The sequence below is a fragment of the Cornus florida genome, unplaced genomic scaffold (assembly GCF_030987335.1).
Source record: "Cornus florida cultivar Cherokee Brave unplaced genomic scaffold, ASM3098733v1 CherokeeBrave_3.0.0_Hap2_Chr10, whole genome shotgun sequence".
NCBI classification, from domain to species: domain Eukaryota; kingdom Viridiplantae; phylum Streptophyta; class Magnoliopsida; order Cornales; family Cornaceae; genus Cornus; species Cornus florida.
Genome location: NW_026775580.1, coordinates 105,563,183 through 105,584,275, shown reverse-complemented (window position 1 = coordinate 105,584,275; position 21,093 = coordinate 105,563,183). Strand labels below are relative to the sequence as shown.

Here is a 21,093-nt window from a genome sequence, read left to right as displayed (position 1 = left end):
AATAATCTATTGACCATGTCTTCGACGAACCCGAATTCTCTCGAATCCTCTCCACTGGAGAGGGAGAGGATTTTAGTTCGTCTTGGACCACCGCTTCACATCTCTCATTTTCCATCCGCATTCACATGCAAAACCCTAATATTTGACTTCCTATTCAAAACCCTAGATTGGGATCCCGTATAAAAATTTCTGCTCACCATCTCAATTCTCTTCTAATTGAACCAAAAAATCGCTGGTTTCATTTTAAAACAATCTTGAATTTTGGTCTCCTTAAGTACTTCAAACCCAAATCGCTAATTTTCAATCTGTTTTGCCTATTCGAAACCATAATTCCCTCTAATTTTGATGCAATTGACCAGCGAGTGTTGAGGTTCTATGGATATTCAAGTCTGTAGGGATTGGTGAATGAACCAAACTTGAATATGAATCATCGTCTCATGAACGGACATTCACTACAATCATCTGGTTGGTTAGAGATTCGGCTTTTTTACGTTCGTATCGCTCCATGCGCTATCCATAGCGTCCCAGACCACCTAAAGCTTCGCCATCTACGTCGCGAAATCGGCGTGTCGCTTGAAATCAATGGAGCTCGTGTCCCGGCGACCGAGGCGGCCTCCTTAACCCTCCGTCGCGACCGAATAGATAAGGAATCGGCGGAGGTGACGTATGTCTTTACCGACAGTGTTAGGGTTACAGGGGCGTTCGAATTCGAGGTGTATGAGAATGAGGAGATGATTTTGTGTGGGTCTTTGGAGAGAATGGAGGCTTGTTGGAGTAATGGGAATTTGGGTTCAGAGAATGATTCGAAGACGGGGTGGAGTATGGATTGTTTTGCAGCGGCGTCAATTACGAGTGGGTCTTCGGTTTTTTTCCAGCCGAAACTTGGGATTTCGTCGCCCTCGATTGAGGTTTATGTAGCGGGATGTTGTTCAGGTATGCCTGTGATTCTGACAAAGACATTTTTAATCAGTCCTAGGCGGAAACCAGCAAGGCATAGGATTCTTGATGTTATTCCAGAGGATGAAGAAGAGATCGAGAAGGAGCATAAGAGTAGTAGTGGTTTTGTTCGACAGCGTACATTGCAGGTAATTTTCTTGCCAATTGGTTGACTTATTTACTGAAATTATATGTTTGTGCATTATAATAGTATTGAATGTTAAGGGTTTTTTAACAAACGATTATCTTTTGGATGATTATTTAGTGGATGAGTTTATCTCAGACGAGGTTTCTAGTGTTCCTTTTGTATTAACATAGCATAACATTTTTCATACCGTTTGCAATTTAATGATTAAGGTGGAGAAGTAGTTGCAGTTCTAAAAGATGGTTCGTTTCCTTCCATTTTTATTACCTTTTGTAATTTTTTGGTGTCTACTTTCTTCACTTGGGTTTTAGTGCAACTAGGTCGTCAAGAGATATGTCACTGTTGATGGTTACTTCTTTACTATTCCGTTTATTGTTAGTTAGATTAATTTGAGCAAATGTATCCACTACCTAGCTTACATTTATAATCAATAGCTTTTGATGTTAAGCTGCTTACTCATAAAAAGATATTGTTTTTGAAATTCGTGTCATTCTATGAAAGTTAGATGGTAGGGATTGTCTTATAGAGGAAAAATTAAGGAATAGAAGTATAGGCTTTACTGCTTTAGTAAATAAATAGCTTACTCAGAAAAAGTTATTACTTTTGAAATTCGTGTCATCCTATGAAAGTTAGATGGTAGTGATTGTCTTATAGAGGAAAAATCAAGGAATAGAAGTATAGGCTTTAGTAAATCAGGAGATTGATTCCGTGAAAATGTAAGTACTTGAGTGGTTGATGGACAAGGATTAAAGAGAAGAAAGGTAACGGCAATGTGTTTTTAACTGCCTTTTGATTTATTAAATTCATATAACAAGGCCACTAGAGATAATAATGTGAATTCTAAGAAAGGAGAGAATATTGCCAATATGTATTGATGTGACCTAGGATGTGCGAATCATAGCTCATTCATCTTGGGGTTAAAATTGAGACTCAGTTGTTGTATGGAATTGAAATGGGGGATATACAAGAGAATTAAGAAAATAATAATAATAATAATATTAACTGCAAAGTGGATGAATTAAATAAACATATACAACATCTAAAACATGAAATATTGTGTAAATATTTAAAATGGCATTATTAAATTGAGTAGTGATACTCATACTGAACACTTGCAGTGAATTGTCTAACTGAATAATTTTTAATTGATTATTTATACCAAATACAACTAAGTGGAGGGCCCTACTTCCTTATTTATTGCATAATTGACCAATTAAAATAGTATGTCTGGCAATTCACTGCAATTATTCGGTGCAAGAATCATTTTCCATTAGTCTTAGCTATACATGAGAAGCTTTAACATTTTCTAAAATATTAATAGGGACAATTTAAATTTGCCTAGCCCGGGGGGAAAAAAAAGTTTGTCTTATTTTTGAGAGTAGTTAATAGTACTTGATTAGCTCTTTTTTTGGGCATAAATTTAAGGGTTAACTACACTGATCTCCCCTAAGGATGAAACTTTTCAAAAATCTTGCACTGACCTCCCCTTTGACCTATAGACCTCAACTTTTTGAGTGATTTTACCTTTATACCCTCAATAATTTATCATTAAAAATGACAAAATATCTGCTATTGTGAAATTACCACTTTTCCCACCTTTATAAAGAAAACCTAATGTCAGTGCATCTTCTCTAGTACCCCATTTGAGATCCTCCAAATAGGGTTTTTGTTCATACATTAGAAAATCAATATTATAATAGATGGTTAGCAGATTTTTTATTTTTCATTCATGTTTTGAGTGTTAAATAAAGATTTCGAGAAGCTTTACCAATAATCAAGCAAAGCATGTTTGAAATCTGAGAACAAAACACAGAGATATGCAACATACCTTAGCTACTCCATTACCCTAATCAAATAAAAAAACACCAGATAAACTTCGAATTTAAGATCTGGGAAAAAAGGGGTGAACAATAGGAAAAGAAGTGTTGTTGTCCTCTAAATAATACATTTCACTGATGCTCTCAGAGCTGCAAATGAGAACATAGCACGACTAGATCTGATCCAGATCAATGCGCAACCACCGAACCCCCACTGCAATGGCGGATGAACAACAGCGGCGGAAGAGGAGGAACGACAACAGCAACCTTTATTGTTGGTGTCAAATTCGTTGTTTGAATCGTATCCGATTCGATGGCGGCCAAAATACTCTACATTTGTATATATGTGCAATACATATATGTTTGTTTAATGTCCTTCTCTATATATATCTGTGTAGCTTTTGAGGGATGCATTTCCCTTTTGAACGCCTTTTTAATATAATCTTACTTATCAAAAAAAAAAAAAAAAAATTCTCTCTCTTTATATCCATATACGTATTGGACGTATACAATACGTATAGATATATAGAGTAAAGTTGCGGACTGTAAATTTATATGTACAAATATAATCTGTAAATATGTGTTGTGTGTGTGTGTGTGTTTTTAACTTTTAATATATTTTTAAGTTTTTTCAAATTGATTTATAAAAATGAAGCCAAGAAATTTAGGTTAATTTTGTTCATAAAAATAAGGTATTTTGTTAATTAAATGTCATGTAAGGGTAATAAAGTCATTTCAGAAAGAGGGATGAGAATCATGTAATTTTTTTTTGGTACGGAGGGGGTATATGTAGCAAGTGAGCAAACGTTTTGCGAACACGGTACAAGATTTTTTAAAAGTTTTATCTATGTGTAATTAGGCCAAACCTAACCCTAAATTTAAATTGATGGTCCGGCATTGTAGCTTCTCATCGTCAAGCATTCCTCTCCCATGTATTTATAAATTTGAGACACTATGATAATCTGTATATCTTTTAGCATCCCCCGGTTTCTTATATAAGCAGTAAAATACTTTGTCACTTATCAGGCACGGTCGCATGGCCTTAGTTATTATTATTCTATTGAACAATTTTGTCAGACAAGAAGCACCTTCACAACAGTACCATCTTCTGTCCAAAGCTTTAAAGGAAATTGTACCTGTTAACCTAAACCAGGATGCTATAGAAAATAGTGTTTTTTTTTTTTTTTTTTTTTTTCTTTCTTTCAGAAATACTCATTTCAACTTTTCATTTTGATTCTTTAAGAATCTTTTGTAATATTCTTTCAATTCATCCAGGCATCCTATTTAACGATACATTGGTTTTATATTTATTATTTCATGTTTCAATCAGCATTGAAAACTGTTTGAACCAAAGGAATTGCTAGTTAAGACTGTAAATCTCGTAGCTAGGTTAGAGTCTTAGAGAGTTTGATGTTCTATTGTATGGATATCACCGTTCATGTTGCCATCTTGCTGTGTGTATATTTCATATTTTCCAAGTGTGCGTTGATACCAGTTTGCATACTTATTTGATTTTATTTATTTATTTATTCTCCACAATTCATCTTCCTATCGGAACTCTGCAGGTTACAGAGGCAGAAGCAGACGGATATGAGTCATCAGATGGAAAAATTGGACGTCCTGTCTTCCACTCCGAAGACATGTACGCTGGTGAGGATGGACAACTCTCATGGTTTAATGCTGGTGTAAGAGTTGGGGTTGGAATTGGCCTGGGGATGTGCGTTGGCATCGGAATTGGCGTTGGACTTCTCATGCGCTCATATGAAGCAACCACCAGGAACTTGAGGAGGAGGTTTTTTTGAACTAGATAATTTTGTTTGGAGATCCATGATTCTGGTTGAATGTTAAAAGCAATGAGAAGAAAACTTTTGGGATTTTACTTGGAGTGAGATTTCTTTAGATGGTGGCCAAGAAAGTAAAAAAAAAATCACACAATGCACAGCATTTTAGAAGTGTGCTTTGATACTTGGGCGGATGCCGGACGGTTGATTGGTTGGTTGGTTCACTTGACATGATGCTCTAGTGGAAGCTGCTGCCTTGCTTTCCTGTCTCATTCATGTAGCTTGCTAGTATGACTTGAATTGTGTTGCTTCTGATGAAATTCTGGAGTTGATTACTTGGACCAGCAAAGCCCTAGGCAATTGAAGAATGATGCGAGTCGTGTATGTGTATGTACCAACAGGAAGACACAAAGATGCATCCACTGCCTCAAGTTGTAGATATTTTTCATCATTTGGTGTTCCATTAGAGGTTCTCTTTTCTTCTGGTTATTACAACAGCACAGCTAACAGCACTTCTTGTTCTTTCTTCTTATTTACATTTTGTGTATCCTCATTCTTCTATTTAATGTGCTGGTTACGATATGTTGCATTTGTATTAATAATAAGCAAGCCTATATTTTGATAATTCATTTCAATACTTAATAATGTCTTCCCATCATTGATTGACACTTTTTCTTGTGTTTGAAGCATTATTTTTGAAGTTTATCTTGCCAAGGTGAATGCTTTCAATGGACATTAGGCTAATAGTGTAGATTAATTCAACATTAAGCTAATGAGAAGCTAAAATAGTGTAGATTAATTCAACATTAATCTAATGAGACATGATGGAAAAAAAATCATTGAAGCGTAAATTGAGATTTATATCAACTAAAGGGTGGGTTTGATTTTGCTTTTGGAAAAAGCAGACCAAACCTTTTTTACACACTTTCTATTATGAGCTTGAGCCTATTTCAAATTAGTTAACGCTTTTCTAGGATCATACTAGATTTGGGTTTTTGGCTCCTTTCTTAAGTTTTTGTATTTTATTATTTTCTTTATCGAAGAATAGAAATAGAAATATGAAATTAGTTAAAAATTAATAATAAAATAAAATAATATATATTTTTTAATTAGTTAAATACATACTTTTTCGGTTTCAAATTAAGTGTTCATAAAAATTAAAGGAGATACTTAATTTGAGACTGAGAGAATATAAAACCTAATCTCCTTCAAAGGAGAAAGGGAGACTGAAGCCCAAAACATACACGGGAGTGTATTTTGTTACTAAGGAAAAAAATAAAATGCAAATGAGTTTGAGTGGAGCGCTGACATACATGGGAGTGTATTTTGTTACTAAGGAAAAAAATAAAATGCAAATGAGTTTGAGTGGAGCGCTGACGAAATTATAAAAAAAATTGCTTAATTTTCGAAACACGACAAAAGAAGATGCATGGAGAGAGAGAGAGAGAGAGAGAGAGAGAGAGAGAAGGGGACTAGGGTCTGCAACAAACTCAACCACCTCTCCAGGAGCACTGGTCGAAGCACTTACTCGAACAAAAGAAAAAGACGTACCAGCAGAACCAGAGAGAAATGCTGCTTCTATAAACGCATTACACACACAAACTCATATTATTACTATATCATTTGTATACATATTATGTGTTAGAAGAAGACCAGAGTGATGAGAGGGAAAGACACTACTAAGATCAGTAGTAGCTCCAGATCTCCTGCAACAATGGCCCATCATAACAACCCTGCACCACCTCCTCCCCTCCCCTTTGTCATCACTCTCAACTGCATCGAGGACACCGTCCTCGAGCAAGACTGCCTCTCCGACATCGCCGCCGTCGAGCATGTGTCGCTCAGCCGTCTCGCGGAGGCCAAGATCGAGTCTGCAGCCGCCGTCCTCCTCCATTCCCTCACCTTCCTCCCCCGCGCTGCCCAGCGCCGCCTCCGCCCCTGGCAGCTCGTCCTCTGCCTCGGCTCCTCTGACCGCCCTGTCGACTCCGCCCTCGCCGCAGACCTCGGCCTCCACCGATTCCTCCACGTCGACGTCTCGCGCGCCGAGGAGGTGGCAGACACCGTCATGGCCCTCATCCTCGGCCTCCTCCGCCGCACTCATCTCCTCTCTCATCACACTCTCTCCGCCTCCGGCTGGCTCGGCTCTGTCCAGCCCCTCTGCCGTGGTATGCGCCGCTGCCGCGGCCTTGTATTGGGGATCATCGGTAGATCTGCGTCCGCTAGGTCCTTGGCTACTCGCAGCTTGGCTTTCAAGATGAGTGTGCTCTATTTTGATGTTCACGAGGTATGAAATCCGATCAGACAATGTAGTTTTATATTCAGTCAATTCTCAGCATAGATGTATATTTTTAGATCCTAAAATAGTGTTTCAATTGCTGAAATACGATCTTGGGTATATGTTATCTATGTTCCTGACCTCTGAAGTTGTTGATTACAAGAACACTTTGTTATTTTAGAGTCATTGTATATTAAGCAGTTAATGATTGATATACTTGAAGTGGGTAGGTTCCAGTAATGCAGGGAAGGATCCATGAAGTTGGGGGGAGTGAATTTAGTGTATTTTTTTTTTGTAATTTCAGGGGGGGCAAAGTGAAAATTTTATACGTATATAATTGAAAATAAGTAAAATTAGTGGTATATAATAGTAAAAAAAAAAATTCAGTGTGAATTGGCTCCTTCCCTGCAGTAATGACAGATCAGCTAAGAATGATCCTTCAATGACGTGTTTTATCGAATCAGTAAATGTATTCTATCACGGAGTTTAAGTTACGATTCATTTGACCTAACAAAAGCAATCCCATTTTGCTTTTATGTAGTTAGAAAATATAATTCTTTTCAGTAGATTGTAATGAAACATGCTGGTATTGGAACAATTCAGTCTTCCATTTTGGGCCTACAGCTAAGTTAAACCTACAATCACTTGAATGCATGCACAAACATTGGAGAAGATAGAAGAATCATGAGGCCAAAAATCCTGCAGCCTTAGCTTTCCAATCTGGGTGGTAAAATCATCAGCCAAAAAAAAAAAAAGAAGTGGTATTGATCATTTCAAATTTCTGGTTTAGTAATGAAAATGAGAAATTCCGAACTTTATCAATCATTGTATATTATGGGACATCGAAATTCAATATTTTCTCCAAAAAAAATAAATAAAAATAAATAAATAAACAAGAATGCAACAAGTGGAGAAAATTCTAACCTTTTATAGGCTGTCCTTAATTGGAAGTAACCAGTGAGTTTCATGGAAGTGCTATAGTAATATATTACTGCCCACACTTCAGACATTTTCCTAGCCTCCTTTTCATATTTGGATTATATGTTTGTTGTCATGCTGCTCATGCATTTAGTATTTGTTGGTTTATATCCGACTTGTTCTCACAAAATTTTCTAAATTACATTTAAAAGGGAGAAGAGAGATTAAGTCGATCCTCCATAGCATTCCCACCTGCTGCCCGGAGAATGGATACCCTTAATGATTTACTTGCTGCTAGTGATCTTATTTCTCTCCACTGTACTCTGACAAATGAAACAATTCAGATTATAAATGCAGATTGTTTGCAGCACATAAAGCCTGGTACTTTTTATTTTCATATTTCGTCTGAGATGTTTCTTCCAAAATATATATATATATATATATATATTGGGGTTTCTCCTATTTTTGCTTATTATGTCCTTTTTCATGCAGGAGCGTTTCTTGTGAATACTGGTAGTAGCCAGCTATTGGATGATTGTGCTGTAAAGCAGCTTCTGATTGATGGCACCCTTGCAGGCTGTGCTCTGGATGGTGCTGAAGGGCCACAATGGATGGAAGCATGGGTATGATGATTGATGAGTAGCCTTAGGGTATGAATATATATATGATGTTTTCCTGGGCAGGAATTTTTTGTCATGACTTATATGATTTCAACTGATTGCTTGGTAGACAATGTTAATTTTTTTTTTTTTTTTTATTATTGTTATCCCTTAAAGGGTTCTTTTTTCATTTTCCTATTTTTTTTTTTCATCTCTTTTTGTTTTTCCCCTCCAGATTTCTTGCTACAGTTTTATGCTTTTTACTATTTTCACATTTAGGTTGTGCACATATGCCATTGTGTAACAGCCATTCATGGAGTTCCACTCCCAGTTTATGTTAGTTGCACATGTGTAATAGAGGTATAGGGTGAGGCAAGGAAAAGTAATCTTTTACTCAGAGAAGGCTTTTCTATATAGCTGAGGTAGTCTGATTTCTGGCCAGCTGTATTTGTATTGTATGCAACAATTTATGTAATTAATTTGTATAATAATATTCTGTAAATGTAGAAGAACAAAAAATCTATCTCGTAGTTTTCATATGGGCTTCAATTATGAAGGTCTTATGTGGAGTCCTTATTTGCAAAACATCTAATTATCCTTCAACAAAACAACATATTTTAAGTGGACCTCTTTTTCTCTTACAAAAATGGGCAGTTGGGAAGGTGGTTTGTTAATAAACAATGAAGGTATTTATTATTTATTATTTTTGGTTCTCATATTGTGAATAGAGTGGCACCAAGGTTGAGTGGGGAACCTGAGTGTTAGATTTGAGATCTCTTAATTCTGGACGTCATAGTCTGATATTGGAAGGCCATACTTTTACTGCTATCAACTGGATCCTAAAAGAGAGGTTGCCTCTTGTAGCGTAGGTTAATAATAAGGAAGCAGACTTGTATAGAATTCTTCACTTAATTATCATGATATGGTTTTGTGTATCTATTGTGGGACTTTCACCTTCTTCTTCTTCTTTTTATTTGGATGATAAATTTTCCTATTTTCTCAACTAGTAATGTTTGTTTCTAATTAAAATAAGAACAGGAAAACTATGTTATCACAAGTGTCAACCCTTGCATAATCTAGGTAGACATTTTCAGTTCTACTGGTACTCATCTTTATGAGGAATCTGTATCAAAGAATTACACAATTCTTGATCTTAAGGCAACACTTTTTTTGGTCAATTAATTTTAGTTAGTAGTCATTTTAGGGCTTCCTTTTAACTGTTTTTATATCCTTTTTCTCTCCTTTTCTTTTTTGGTTTTTTTCCTTTGTTTATTTATTTATTTTTTTTTTGTAACTTTTTGGTTTTTCGTTTTGTTTTGCAAGAATGGTCGCACTAAAACATGAAATGAGTATATGAAAAAACCAGTGTCGTTCTGTTCCTGGAATATTGACCATAGGCATTATCTACATTGGTGAATGGTGGTAAAACTTGGAGAAGAGAAAGGGCATTCGTATGGTTATTAATAGACATGACATATTGTGGGATCTATAAAGATAATGTGTTTGCTCTGGCTTTTAGAAGGTAAAGGTAACTAATTAGAATTATTGACGTGATCAAAGACATGCATCTCATATGTTACCCTACAAATATCATGAAACAATTTGAGGAGAGACAAGTTGATTTCAATCACAATATACTACAAGTTCTTCACATTAAGCCCTCCATTGTTGTGATTTGGCCATAGATGAAACTAAAAGGCGTATTCATGAAGAGGTACCATAGTGTACGTTACTTGGCGTTGATACAGATTTATTTGATTCTAGTAAAAATATAAGGAGATGCCTGAGAATCATTTACTTATAACACATGCGCGCGCGAGCACACACACACACACACAAAGAGAGGTTAGAAACTAAAAGATAATGTGTATGAGAGGAAAATATTTTAAGTGGGAGGAGATTCCCTCTAAAAGAATAAAAAGATCCATTAAGAAATAAAGTAGACAAAGCTACAGGTAAAGTTGCATTATTTTCTTATATATCGTATCTCATTTCTATCCTCCTCCTTTTTTCCGGGTAATAATCATTGATATTCACCCTTTGTGTGAAGTGAAATGTGGAATATCAGTCATATAATTTTTTTAGCTCTTATGTTTATAAAGGTGTTATAAATGTGTCTGGACGATGCGTATAAAGCAAGCAACTCCAGAATTTTTATATTTTTATATTTGATTCTAATTTATTGTATCATAAACTTTCTTCAGGTAAAAGAGATGCCCAATGTATTAATACTTCCCCGCAGTGCGGATTATAGTGAAGAAGTGTGGATGGAGATAAGGGAGAAAGCTATATCTATATTGCAGACGTTCTTCTTGGATGGTATGATTCCAAAGAATGATGTCTCTGATGAAGATGATGAAGAAAATGAAATAGATGAAAGTGCATTGCAGGGTTCTGTTGGTGAGCAATTGACAGATGTTATACATACAACTCCTGAAAGCTTTCAGAAAAAGGGTACCAGTCAAACAAAAGAGTCTCCTAGCCAGCATCAGGGTTTGGTTTTGTCTCAAATTACTTCTACTCGATCTGAAGGAAAGCGCAGCAGATCTAGTAAGAAGGCTAAAAGGAGGCATGCCCGCCAAAAATCCCTGCACAAATCAGACGATCCTTCTGCATTAGAAAAAGAGAGTTCCTCGTGTTTGGAAGATGACACTGTAATGAGTGGCACAAATCAAGTGTTGAGTTCCAGTTGGACCAGTTCACGTTGTGCTTCCCCTGAAGATTCAAGAAGTAGGAAAGCACCAATTGAATCTATAGAAGAATCGTCTTCTGAGCAGGTTCTGAAGTCAAGCATGAGGCTCAGTAGAAAGTCTGGTGAAGTGCTGAAGGATGGTTGTATAATAGCTTTGTATGCAAGAGATCGTCCGGTGCTTTATGTCTCCAGGCAAAGAATTCAAGGTGGTGGTTGGTTCCTGGACACAATGTCGAATGTAACGAAAAGAGATCCAGCAGCGCAGTTCCTCGTTGTTTTCAGAAGCAAGGTTTGTGTTCAGTTTCTCATTTGTTGGGCTTATTTGCCAGCTTCTATTTCAATTTATGTGGCAGGTGGCATTTGAAGTTGTGAATCTTGTGCTGGCTGATTGATTGGGTATATGCATGACTTTTTGCAGGACACAGGTCACACAATTGGCTTGCGTTCTTTCACTGCTGGTGGAAAATTATTGCAGGTATCTTCTATTCTTACGAGTTCTACTTTATAATCATCGTATCTGTTAGGGAGTTGTTTAAGCACTAGCTTCATCTTGATTTGGAAGTTGCAAGTTGCAAACTTTAAGTTCTATGTTTTTTGGTTGGTACGAAGATCTGACTGTTAACCTTTGCAAAGCATCTTTTAATCACTTTTGGGTGGGATAGGGTTGTGTGTGAGTACCAAGAAGGAAAAAAAAAAAGTGTAATAGGGAGCTAATGCAGTTAACCTTTTTGGGTCTCAGCGACTTCGGAATTTTGAGGAATTCCCATATCTTTGATCACAAGGGATAGTAGGGCATATGTCCATTTATGTCATGCCAGATTCTAGAAGTCAAGTATAATTTCCACTCCTTTGTATAAAATTAGTCTGGAAAAAAAAAAGTGTAATAGGGAGCTAATGCAGTTCAACTTTTTGGGTCTTAGTGACTTTGGAATTTTGAGGAATTCCCATATTTTTTTATCATAAGGGATAGTAGGGCATATGTCCATTTATGTCATGCCAGATTCTAGAAGTCAAGTATAATTTCCACTCCTTTGTATAAAATTAGTCTGGATTAATGGTTGTTCCTTTGAGGAATCCAGCCATCATATTGGAAGCATTTTTTGTAATTGTAATTCAGACATTTTTTATGTTTTATCTTTGCATTATGGTTAGGGATGTCCCTGTGGTGGAAGGGGAGCTCTCCTGTGGGGACCTAGATTTGCTAAAGGCTTTAAAGCACGGACACGGCAGAGATGGGTGCCGTACCAGTGTCGGACACGTGTCTGACATAGACACGTTTGTCCAAGGCTTATGTTTTTCAAAAGAAAATGAGACAGTGGACCTATGTTTTTCAAAAGAAATGAGTTACGTGATGGGCCTACTGTAAATGAGTTATCTTTATTAATATATATAAGAAATTGAGCAAATTTATATCTATATATATATATATATATATATATATATAAATTATATTAATATTTTATTGTCATATCCTTGCTAGTTGCCATTTCTGTTTTCTATTTTTTTTAAAATTTCCGTATTTTTTTTTTCCTAGTTGGTACTCACACACACATGCCTCTACTGAGACTCAAATCCCTGACCTCTCTTTGAGAAGTAGGGACTTGGTACCGCTAGGCCACTGGCCTGTTGGTCCATATCGCCGTGTCCTTGTCGTGTCATATTCGTGTCTCGTGTCCATGTCTATGTCCGCGCTTCTAGGCTAAAGGTCCTGATATACATTTTTGAATAAGCGGGCAATGAATACATTGGTTTATGCGGTGAACTGATACTAATATCTGTGCCGGGTGAAAATTTTGAACTGTTATAGTTTTAATGATGGAAGGGAGTAGGAAAGCGAAAGAGATACACGAGCAAGATTTAGATTTTATTGCCTTGACTGAAGATGTGGCTTCTGACAGGAAGGAAACAATGATAACAAATACGTGACTGTGGTAAGAGTTGGAGGCTGAAATTACTTTGATATCAAAAAGTGTCCAAACTCCTAACCCCATGAAGATGTAAAAAAAGATTGATAAAACTAGTCTTGTACTTGTGTAGATCTCTAGGACTTTGCAATATTTCTTTACATTGACCTGGAAGGTACCATCTGCTTCTGTCTACTTGTTTGGAGTTTGCTATTTCATAGAGAACCAAAAGGCTGATCCTCACCGAAGACATCCGCAATCTCATTCACATTGAGCATTCGAAGTTACTCTATAGATCTCATCAGCCACATCCCTAGCAGTTCCTACTTGTCGGCAGCTTGAAGTTGCTTTAGATCAAGACATAGCTGGGGCTTGTGTCTGGTTCCATATTTTGCTAGATATCTCATTCTCAAATGTGTTGCTTTTTGAAGTTTGCATAATTATAAGGGAAGTGGTATTCCTTAAGTAAGATCTGATGCTCATCTTCCTATTATCTATGAGAATTTCCTTGGAGGAGCTGCATACTTAAGTTTGAGAATATGCATGGTCACAAACAATGTCAAGAGTGAGTTGATTTTATTTATTTATTTTTGAACTGTCATCTAGCATATATCATCATCAACTATCCTTTGTCTTTTATTATAGGTGTATATATATATATTACCATGATAGCATGCGCTTCCTGAATCAGAAGGCTCAGGAAGCTGAACTGTAAATGTGAAAGTTGCTCAATTTCATAATTTATGCTTTCCTCAAGACTGATAATATGAGCATTATCATTCTTTAAGCTATTTCTTTCTTAACATGCTGCATGACTTATGGAGTTTATCCATTAATGTTTCCATTGTCTAAGGATTTTAATTGTATTTCAACATTGCAGATAAATAGAAAAATGGAATTTGTATTTGCAAGTCACAGCTTTGATGTCTGGGAGAGTTGGACACTTGAAGGTTCTTTGGAGGAGTGTAGGCTGGTCAGTTGTAGAAATCCCCTGGTAAGTTTCCTTCATGATTTCACACAATTGCATAAAGTAATTAACTCATTACTACAAACCCTTACAACTGCAGAAGCACCTTGGAAGCAACCAAATATAATATATACCTAGAAATAATGCTTCCCTGTTAGTATAAAAGGAGGTTGATAAGTAATGAGATGGTAGATGATTGGTTTTTTCCCAACATTGGGGGCAGAAGTTGTCTTGGTCGGGGGCAGAAGTTGTCTTGGTTTTCCCAACATTATATATGTTATGAATGTTGGGGACAGAAGTTGTTGTCTTTTCTGGCCTATGATGAACTCTGACATTGTAGATATGAATATATATGTACATATACACATGCGCGCATAATTGGGAAGCGTTTCAAATCTGCACTTCCAACTTCATAAAAACAGGTGTTGGAGGTTAGGTTCAATCTCCATCGGATTTAGAATTGGCAAACTAGCATCTGCAGTTGTATCCATATATGCACCTACTATCATAATATGTGGATTGATATTTAGTCCATCTGCTATGATTATCGGCAATTATGATGCATTTTCACATCCATGCGGATTGATTCAGCCCATAATCTGAGATTTGCAAATGAATAGCTTCATATAAGCAGTTTTTAAAGCTCGTGTGCGCTCACAAAATTGCTGCATTTGATTCAACTGCAGGCTGTTTTAGATGTACGAATCGAGATTCTTGCAGCTCTAGGAGATGACCGGGTTACGCGCTGGCTTGATTAGGTTGTGAACATTGGAGCGCTAAGCAACCTTAAGATATACGTGCCTATACCTTTACATTGAGCTTTGTTAATATTTCCGGAAGAGCTTGTTAAAGTTGTAAAGCATTCAATTTTTGAAGTGAAATCAGGGTTGTAAGTTTCTTGTGTTGTGAGTTACTCCACCTTAATTTTGATTTATTTCTCCATTTATGAGATGTTTTCAATGGTCTTGTCCAACATTTGACAAACAACAACCACCTAAGTCTTTTCCGAATTATTTGGGATCGGCTCTACCCAGTGTTGGACTGTTTCACTTTATTTTAATTGTTGAGGAGTTTCTATGGAGCACCCTCCTTATGAGATGGGGGAGCTAGTCTCGCCTTGCATAATATTGAAAATGAAATTCAATTCTCAACAGATTCAATAATTAAAAAAAAATAAATAAATATGCAAGTATAATCAAATGCTAAGTGATTTTTGTTCATTTGAAAAAATATCCAAGCATAAATTTCTTAATTTTGTAATTGCAAATCTAAAAGAATATAAAAAATAAAGAAGAATTTAGCAATAAAATAATTATTCATTTAGGTTTATGTAATTAATCAAAATGGGTGTAATCAAATGTAAGGAGTCTGGTTTGTTTCAAAATGACTTTAAAGAACGACACCTGTGGGATCTTTGTAATAATACTACAAAGACGGTTTCGTTCAAATGTTTAAGCATCACCTTCTTTTATACCAAAATTTAGAAATGTTCAAACATTATAGGCATTTACGAAAAACAGGTCTCAAATAAAAAATAGTACTGATACATTTTCTTAATTCAAAAAATGCTGAATGATTGATAATTGAGTGAAGTGTAACCTCTCTTTTCACTTTCAAGATGAATTATTTTTCTAACAAAATGTAATCCAAGTACAAGAAATAAATTTACATGTTAAATGGAGAAATTATTTACTATTTGTCATTTGTTGGTAAATATATATATATATATATATATATATATATATATATATAAAGGAGAAATAATTTTTTGGCGTTAAAAAAGTCGTTTTTTTATTTTTATTTTTTTTCTTCTGTCTTACCCTTATCCTTTTGGCCATTCACAGGAAGCCAACCACAATAACTAAACCCAGTTCCTGAAGATATTTACACAATACCACTCCCTACTCACCCAGTGGTGAGTATATCCGTAATTACGCTAATTTCCCAGACCATTTTCCTGACCAACTACCTCGAACCTCTCTCTATACCAAGCCTTAGCAGCACCAAAGACACCACAGAGTGACCTCCAATGGCGTCTCCCGCGCTTTTGCACTGCACTGCCTCTTCGTTTCACAGTCCATTCCCTGCAATTTCAACGAGAACTCCGGTACAGTTAGCCCACGTAAACCCTAGGAATCGATACGGTGGCGGCCTCTCGGTGAAGGCTAGTTCTGGGGTAGTTCTGGTGGAGAAAACTGAGTCAGAGAAGGTGAATCGCCTCAAAACAGCGTATCTCGAAAAGATCGTTCCGTTGCTCAAAGAAGAATTCTCTTATACCAACATTCACCAGGTAACTAGTAATTACTGACCACGAATTATCTCCTTTTCTTTGTAATTTTAGGGTTTCTTAGTTGTTTCTCCGTTTGGTTTCTGAGAAATCCAGGAGAAGAAAATAAATTTGAGTAATGTGTTAGATTTTCTTCATTGCACCATATTAGGAAACAATTGATGAGAAAATGCAACAGAATGATAAAAGATGGAATTTTGAATCTGAGACTAAGCCCAATACACGTATATACACGTGTCTATAGATATATCTAGATAATAGAGCTTTCCAAAAATTACTTAATACTTTTACTGGAGATATTTTTCTACAAGATGTTTAATGTTAAAAAGAAACAATGTCTGGACATAGTTTTTTAGCTTTTTGATGTTGCAATGTGGCATTTGGGTAGGTTCCGAAGGTTGAGAAGATTGTGGTGAACTGTGGTATGGGAGATGCTGCGCAGAACGCGAAGGGGTTGGATGCAGCAGTGAATGATTTAGCCCTCATTACAGGCCAGAGGCCTGTGAAGACACGAGCAAGGAATGCCATTGCCACCTTCAAACTCAGAGAAGGTCAACCAATTGGGATTGCCGTAACTCTCAGAGGATATGTGAGCGTATTTTGCCCTCTTGTCCTACTGAGTTTGAAATGAATTTGCTTTCATGATTTGATATCTTCAGCTTAGAGCTTAGAAGCCTTGATTCTTATCGTTATTGATTGCTGCTTTAGATGCCTAGGATTACACATTTACAATGTCTGTTGATCCAATGCTTTATCAAGAATTAAAGTTTCATACTATTCTTGCTTTAAGTAATTAATACTTATTCGATGGTTTGTTGAAATGGGATAGATTGCCTTGTACAATGTAACAAATTGTCAAAAATGGTTCGAGTTGATATAATTCTGTGCATGATGGCCAAGAAGAGAGACTCAGAAATCTAGCCCAGTATCGTCTTTTAGGGCGTATAAGGGCTAGGGCTAGCTAATTCTCTAGTCGGGAGTATCCAATGCTCACTATTATATGCAATGCTTTCTATGTTCTAATCTTTGTTGGCTGTTGATTAAGGAAACAAAGTTTGGAAATGACACCATGTTCTTGTTTTCTATTTTGAATGTTGATTGGTTAAAGGCCATTGAATAAAGTTAGTCAGATTTTGATGATTGGAGTAGATTCTAATTGCATCAATTTATCGGACAAGGCATGTTATAGATGTTAACATTTAAACTAGTATGATATCCTTTTAGGAGAGTTCAAACTCATCAGTTGGATTTTGTGTTAGTACTCTGTACAAATTTTATGTTTTAGACTAAAAATTATTGGATTGTAACATTCATTTGACAAGCCATGTTGTTATGTTTTCTCTCTTGAATGGTTTAGAGGGCATAATGAACATTCAGAATTGAAAGTTATTGAGTTTTGTCCATTCAATTGCATTGAGGTAAACAGTAGAAATGAAAATAAACTTGATATCATGGCTATGATCCTTAACTTGCTATAACATGAGGGATTCCCTTCTTGGGAATTAATCAATCATATACATCAAAATGCTCTTATCTTCACCCCTTACCCTTGAAGAGAATACTGGTATATTGTGTGAATGCATGATTCTTTTCGAATGGGAGTTTTTTTTTTCGTCTTATTTTACAAGGCCAAATCAAATTTATCTTATCCTGTGAACTTGTTGATTGATTATGACAGATGATGTATTCATTTCTGGATCGGCTGATTAATTTGGGGCTTCCTAGGACAAGGGACTTCCAAGGTGTAAATCCAAACAGTTTCGATGGGCATGGAAATTACAGCATTGGGTTCAAAGAACAGAGTGTTTTCCCTGAGCTAAGCTATGATGCACTTGGTAAGCCAAGAGGAATGGATGTTTGCATTACAACAACAGCTAAAACGGATAAAGAAGCTCACAAACTATTGGCTCTCATGGGAATGCCGTTTAGAGAGGGTGGAGGTTCCACAGCTATGGTGCGCAAGAAGAAGCTGAAGGCTCATCATTTTGATTCAAAATCAAGGGGAAGGGCACGTAGATAGGAGTTATCCTTGTGAGAGACCAAGATTCCTTAAGCCTTTTTTTTTTTTGTAATTGCAGTTTAGTGTTTTGCAGATTAATTGTATGGTGGAAACAAATTGATTGCTCGATAGACATGCAGTTACACTTCCATTATGTCTGATATTAATCACATGTATCATTCCATTTATGCGTGCATACATGTGTCTGGATTCTTGTACTTAATGATCTGTGTTTCTTTCTTTCTTTTTTCTTCTTCTTCCGGAGTATTTTATTTTTGGTTCTCTTCCCTCTTCAAGTTGAAGATGTAGTCTTAACATATGCAGCTTCCAGTTTTCTCTGCTGATATTTTGTTGTTTGTATTTTCCTTAAAATACGAATTCTTTTCCATTTCTGTTAGTTTCCTTTGTTTTTTTCCTCTCCTCTATGTTGGTGATGGTGAAGCAGGAAAAAGAAATGTTCAACTCTTTATCCCAGACATGCTTATTTTCTGAAGGCTGGACTAAGTGACAACTCATGCTTCGCTACTAAATATGATATCCCAACTTCCTACTCTGCTGCTGTGAGCCTGTGACTAGATATCCCGGGACATTGAGGGACGAGCTAATGAAACTTCAGGGTAAATTTCCAATTGTCCCCAGAAACAGCTAGAGCTCCTCTACTCGTGAGATGCTATACAATTTTGCATGTTGGATGCTTGATCAAATAATATATTCATATTCTGAGTTGGTCAATTGAGGATAGTATTTTCTGGATCATACAAGTTAGAATGTTTTGCTCATTTTTTTCTTTGGATTTTCCATTTTACTATCATTGTGGTTTCTTCTCAAATTGTCATGTAATTTGATCGTATGCATGGCATTTTAATACAGTTTCTAAACTTATAATTTTAATTTCATCTCTATTTGTTATCTATCTCCGTGAATGCTATTTGCTTGCCCTCTCCAAGAATTGTGGGCCTCAATTTTTTTTTTTTTTCACTTCTTTGATTTACATTTCATAGCAAGAATAACATTTATGATTGTTTGGATCCAAGTTTACTTTGAGAATTGCTAACACCTGCATTTCATACACGATATTATCAAACTTTTCTCATGTTTCCTCTGTATCCGTATATATCTATGCTCTCAAAGAAACATATTGTAGACCCTGTTTGACATAATTTTGACAATGGTTTATTTTGTCTCCGGGTTTTCGTGAACCTCAAAGATGGTTTGTTTTGTATCCAGGTTTTCATGAACCTGAAAGATAGATTGGTGACTGAGTTCTGGTTCCACCATAAGTTCATAACCGATATACCAACTTGGAGTTTTCGTGAACCTGAAAGATGGTTTGTTCTTTGTGCCAATAATTTGTGGTTAGGGATTCGGATCATCCCGTAATCTGTTTTTGGACACTTGAAAAGAGACCAATCATAGTACCAGGTCCGTCATTGGATGATCTTTCATATACATGTATGGGACAATGCACTGTTCCGGTTGGGAAGTGTGAAAATGCTGAGTAGGAAGTTTTGTGAGATATTATGATGGTTATGAATCTTGAGATATATCATTTTCAACAAGGAATACGGTGTCCAATCCACCTCTCTCAGCACTCTTAATTCCGAAAAATTTATTAGATGGTATTGGACCATTTAATACTTGTGAACTTGAAATTTTTTTATGATATATTAATACACTTTTATAGAGTTATTTTCCCAATTAAATAGTCTAAATTGAATTAATTCACTATGATCCAAGACCATGTAATAATTTCTCCAGTTAATTCGGTATTGGGTTGTGGTATTTCTAGTTCTATTAGAAGCAACTACAAAAGTCTTGCATTGAAGAAGTGACAAGGTCGCAATTAATCAAAATAAATAAATAAAATAAATAAAAGAAAAAAAAGTAACTTCCTACCTTCGTATCTTGGACAAAAAGAAAAAAAAAATTCCAAATCTTTTTTTATAAATTAAGAAAAAGAAAAATTAGTAATAAATGTCACAAAAACTAACAGAACTGACGGAGCTTGTTAATAGAAAATTAAATCCGAAAAAAAAAAAAAAATTTAAATGAAGAAAAAGAGGACTCTACTTATACCAGAGCGAAAGTTATAAAAAAAAATTTTAATATGTTATTGTTAATTGAATTGGTGATTATACTTTCTGCCCCTACGTGTGTATAATGAGAAAAAAAAATAAAAATAAAAAAATAAAAAAATAATAATAATAATAAATAGAAGAAGCCCAAGTCATAAAAAGGAAACTAACATTATAGAACTTTATAACAACAAAAATTCCAAAAATAATAAACAAGACTCCTATAAGACAGAAAAATGAGATTTTGAGAACCTAATAATTTGGCCAAAAAAATCACGCATTACAACATAGTTGTGAATATTAATTGTTGGCCTGTTTCTAATCAAATATGGGGTTCTAAAGGATGGTTTTGAGGCTCTACACCACATTCATTACATAACTGTTAGACTGTTAGTATTAATTGTTTGTTAGTTTTCAATTAAATATGAGTCTTTAAGTGTCAAAACGGCCTCGTCGGAACTGCGTGAAAAAAATATGTCAATGTGTTTGTTTGGTCTCAATTAAGGGTGTAACTTAGGTTGGCCCAACCCAGTCCACCCCTAACCTAACCTCAACCCGAATCGGGTTGGGTTGGGTCAATCCAAATTGTACCCAACATGGGTTGAGTTATAATCCGGACCAAAGATGTTCAGGCGGGTCGGGACGGTTCACGGGTTATTATTATTATTATTTTATATTATATATATATATATATAAAA

The 21,093-nt window shown here is 35.8% G+C and overlaps 2 protein-coding genes across 2 annotated transcripts; both read left to right on the top strand.

Moving 5' to 3' along the window:
- LOC132276708 (C-terminal binding protein AN-like) lies at window positions 1–15,043 on the top strand. Its single transcript, XM_059778278.1, has 9 exons — window positions 1–1,085; window positions 4,464–4,690; window positions 6,369–6,963; window positions 8,085–8,253; window positions 8,365–8,495; window positions 10,676–11,452; window positions 11,582–11,638; window positions 13,948–14,061; window positions 14,721–15,043. Exons 1-9 carry the CDS (start codon window positions 423–425, stop codon window positions 14,790–14,792), a joined length of 2,805 nt encoding a protein of 934 aa, XP_059634261.1. The 5' UTR covers window positions 1–422; the 3' UTR covers window positions 14,793–15,043.
- Window positions 15,044–15,985: 942 nt separating this feature from the next.
- LOC132276706 (large ribosomal subunit protein uL5c) lies at window positions 15,986–18,516 on the top strand. The gene is made up of 3 exons (XM_059778276.1): window positions 15,986–16,324; window positions 16,710–16,910; window positions 18,000–18,516. Exons 1-3 carry the CDS (start codon window positions 16,064–16,066, stop codon window positions 18,339–18,341), a joined length of 804 nt encoding a protein of 267 aa, XP_059634259.1. The 5' UTR covers window positions 15,986–16,063; the 3' UTR covers window positions 18,342–18,516.
- Window positions 18,517–21,093: the final 2,577 nt, after the last annotated feature.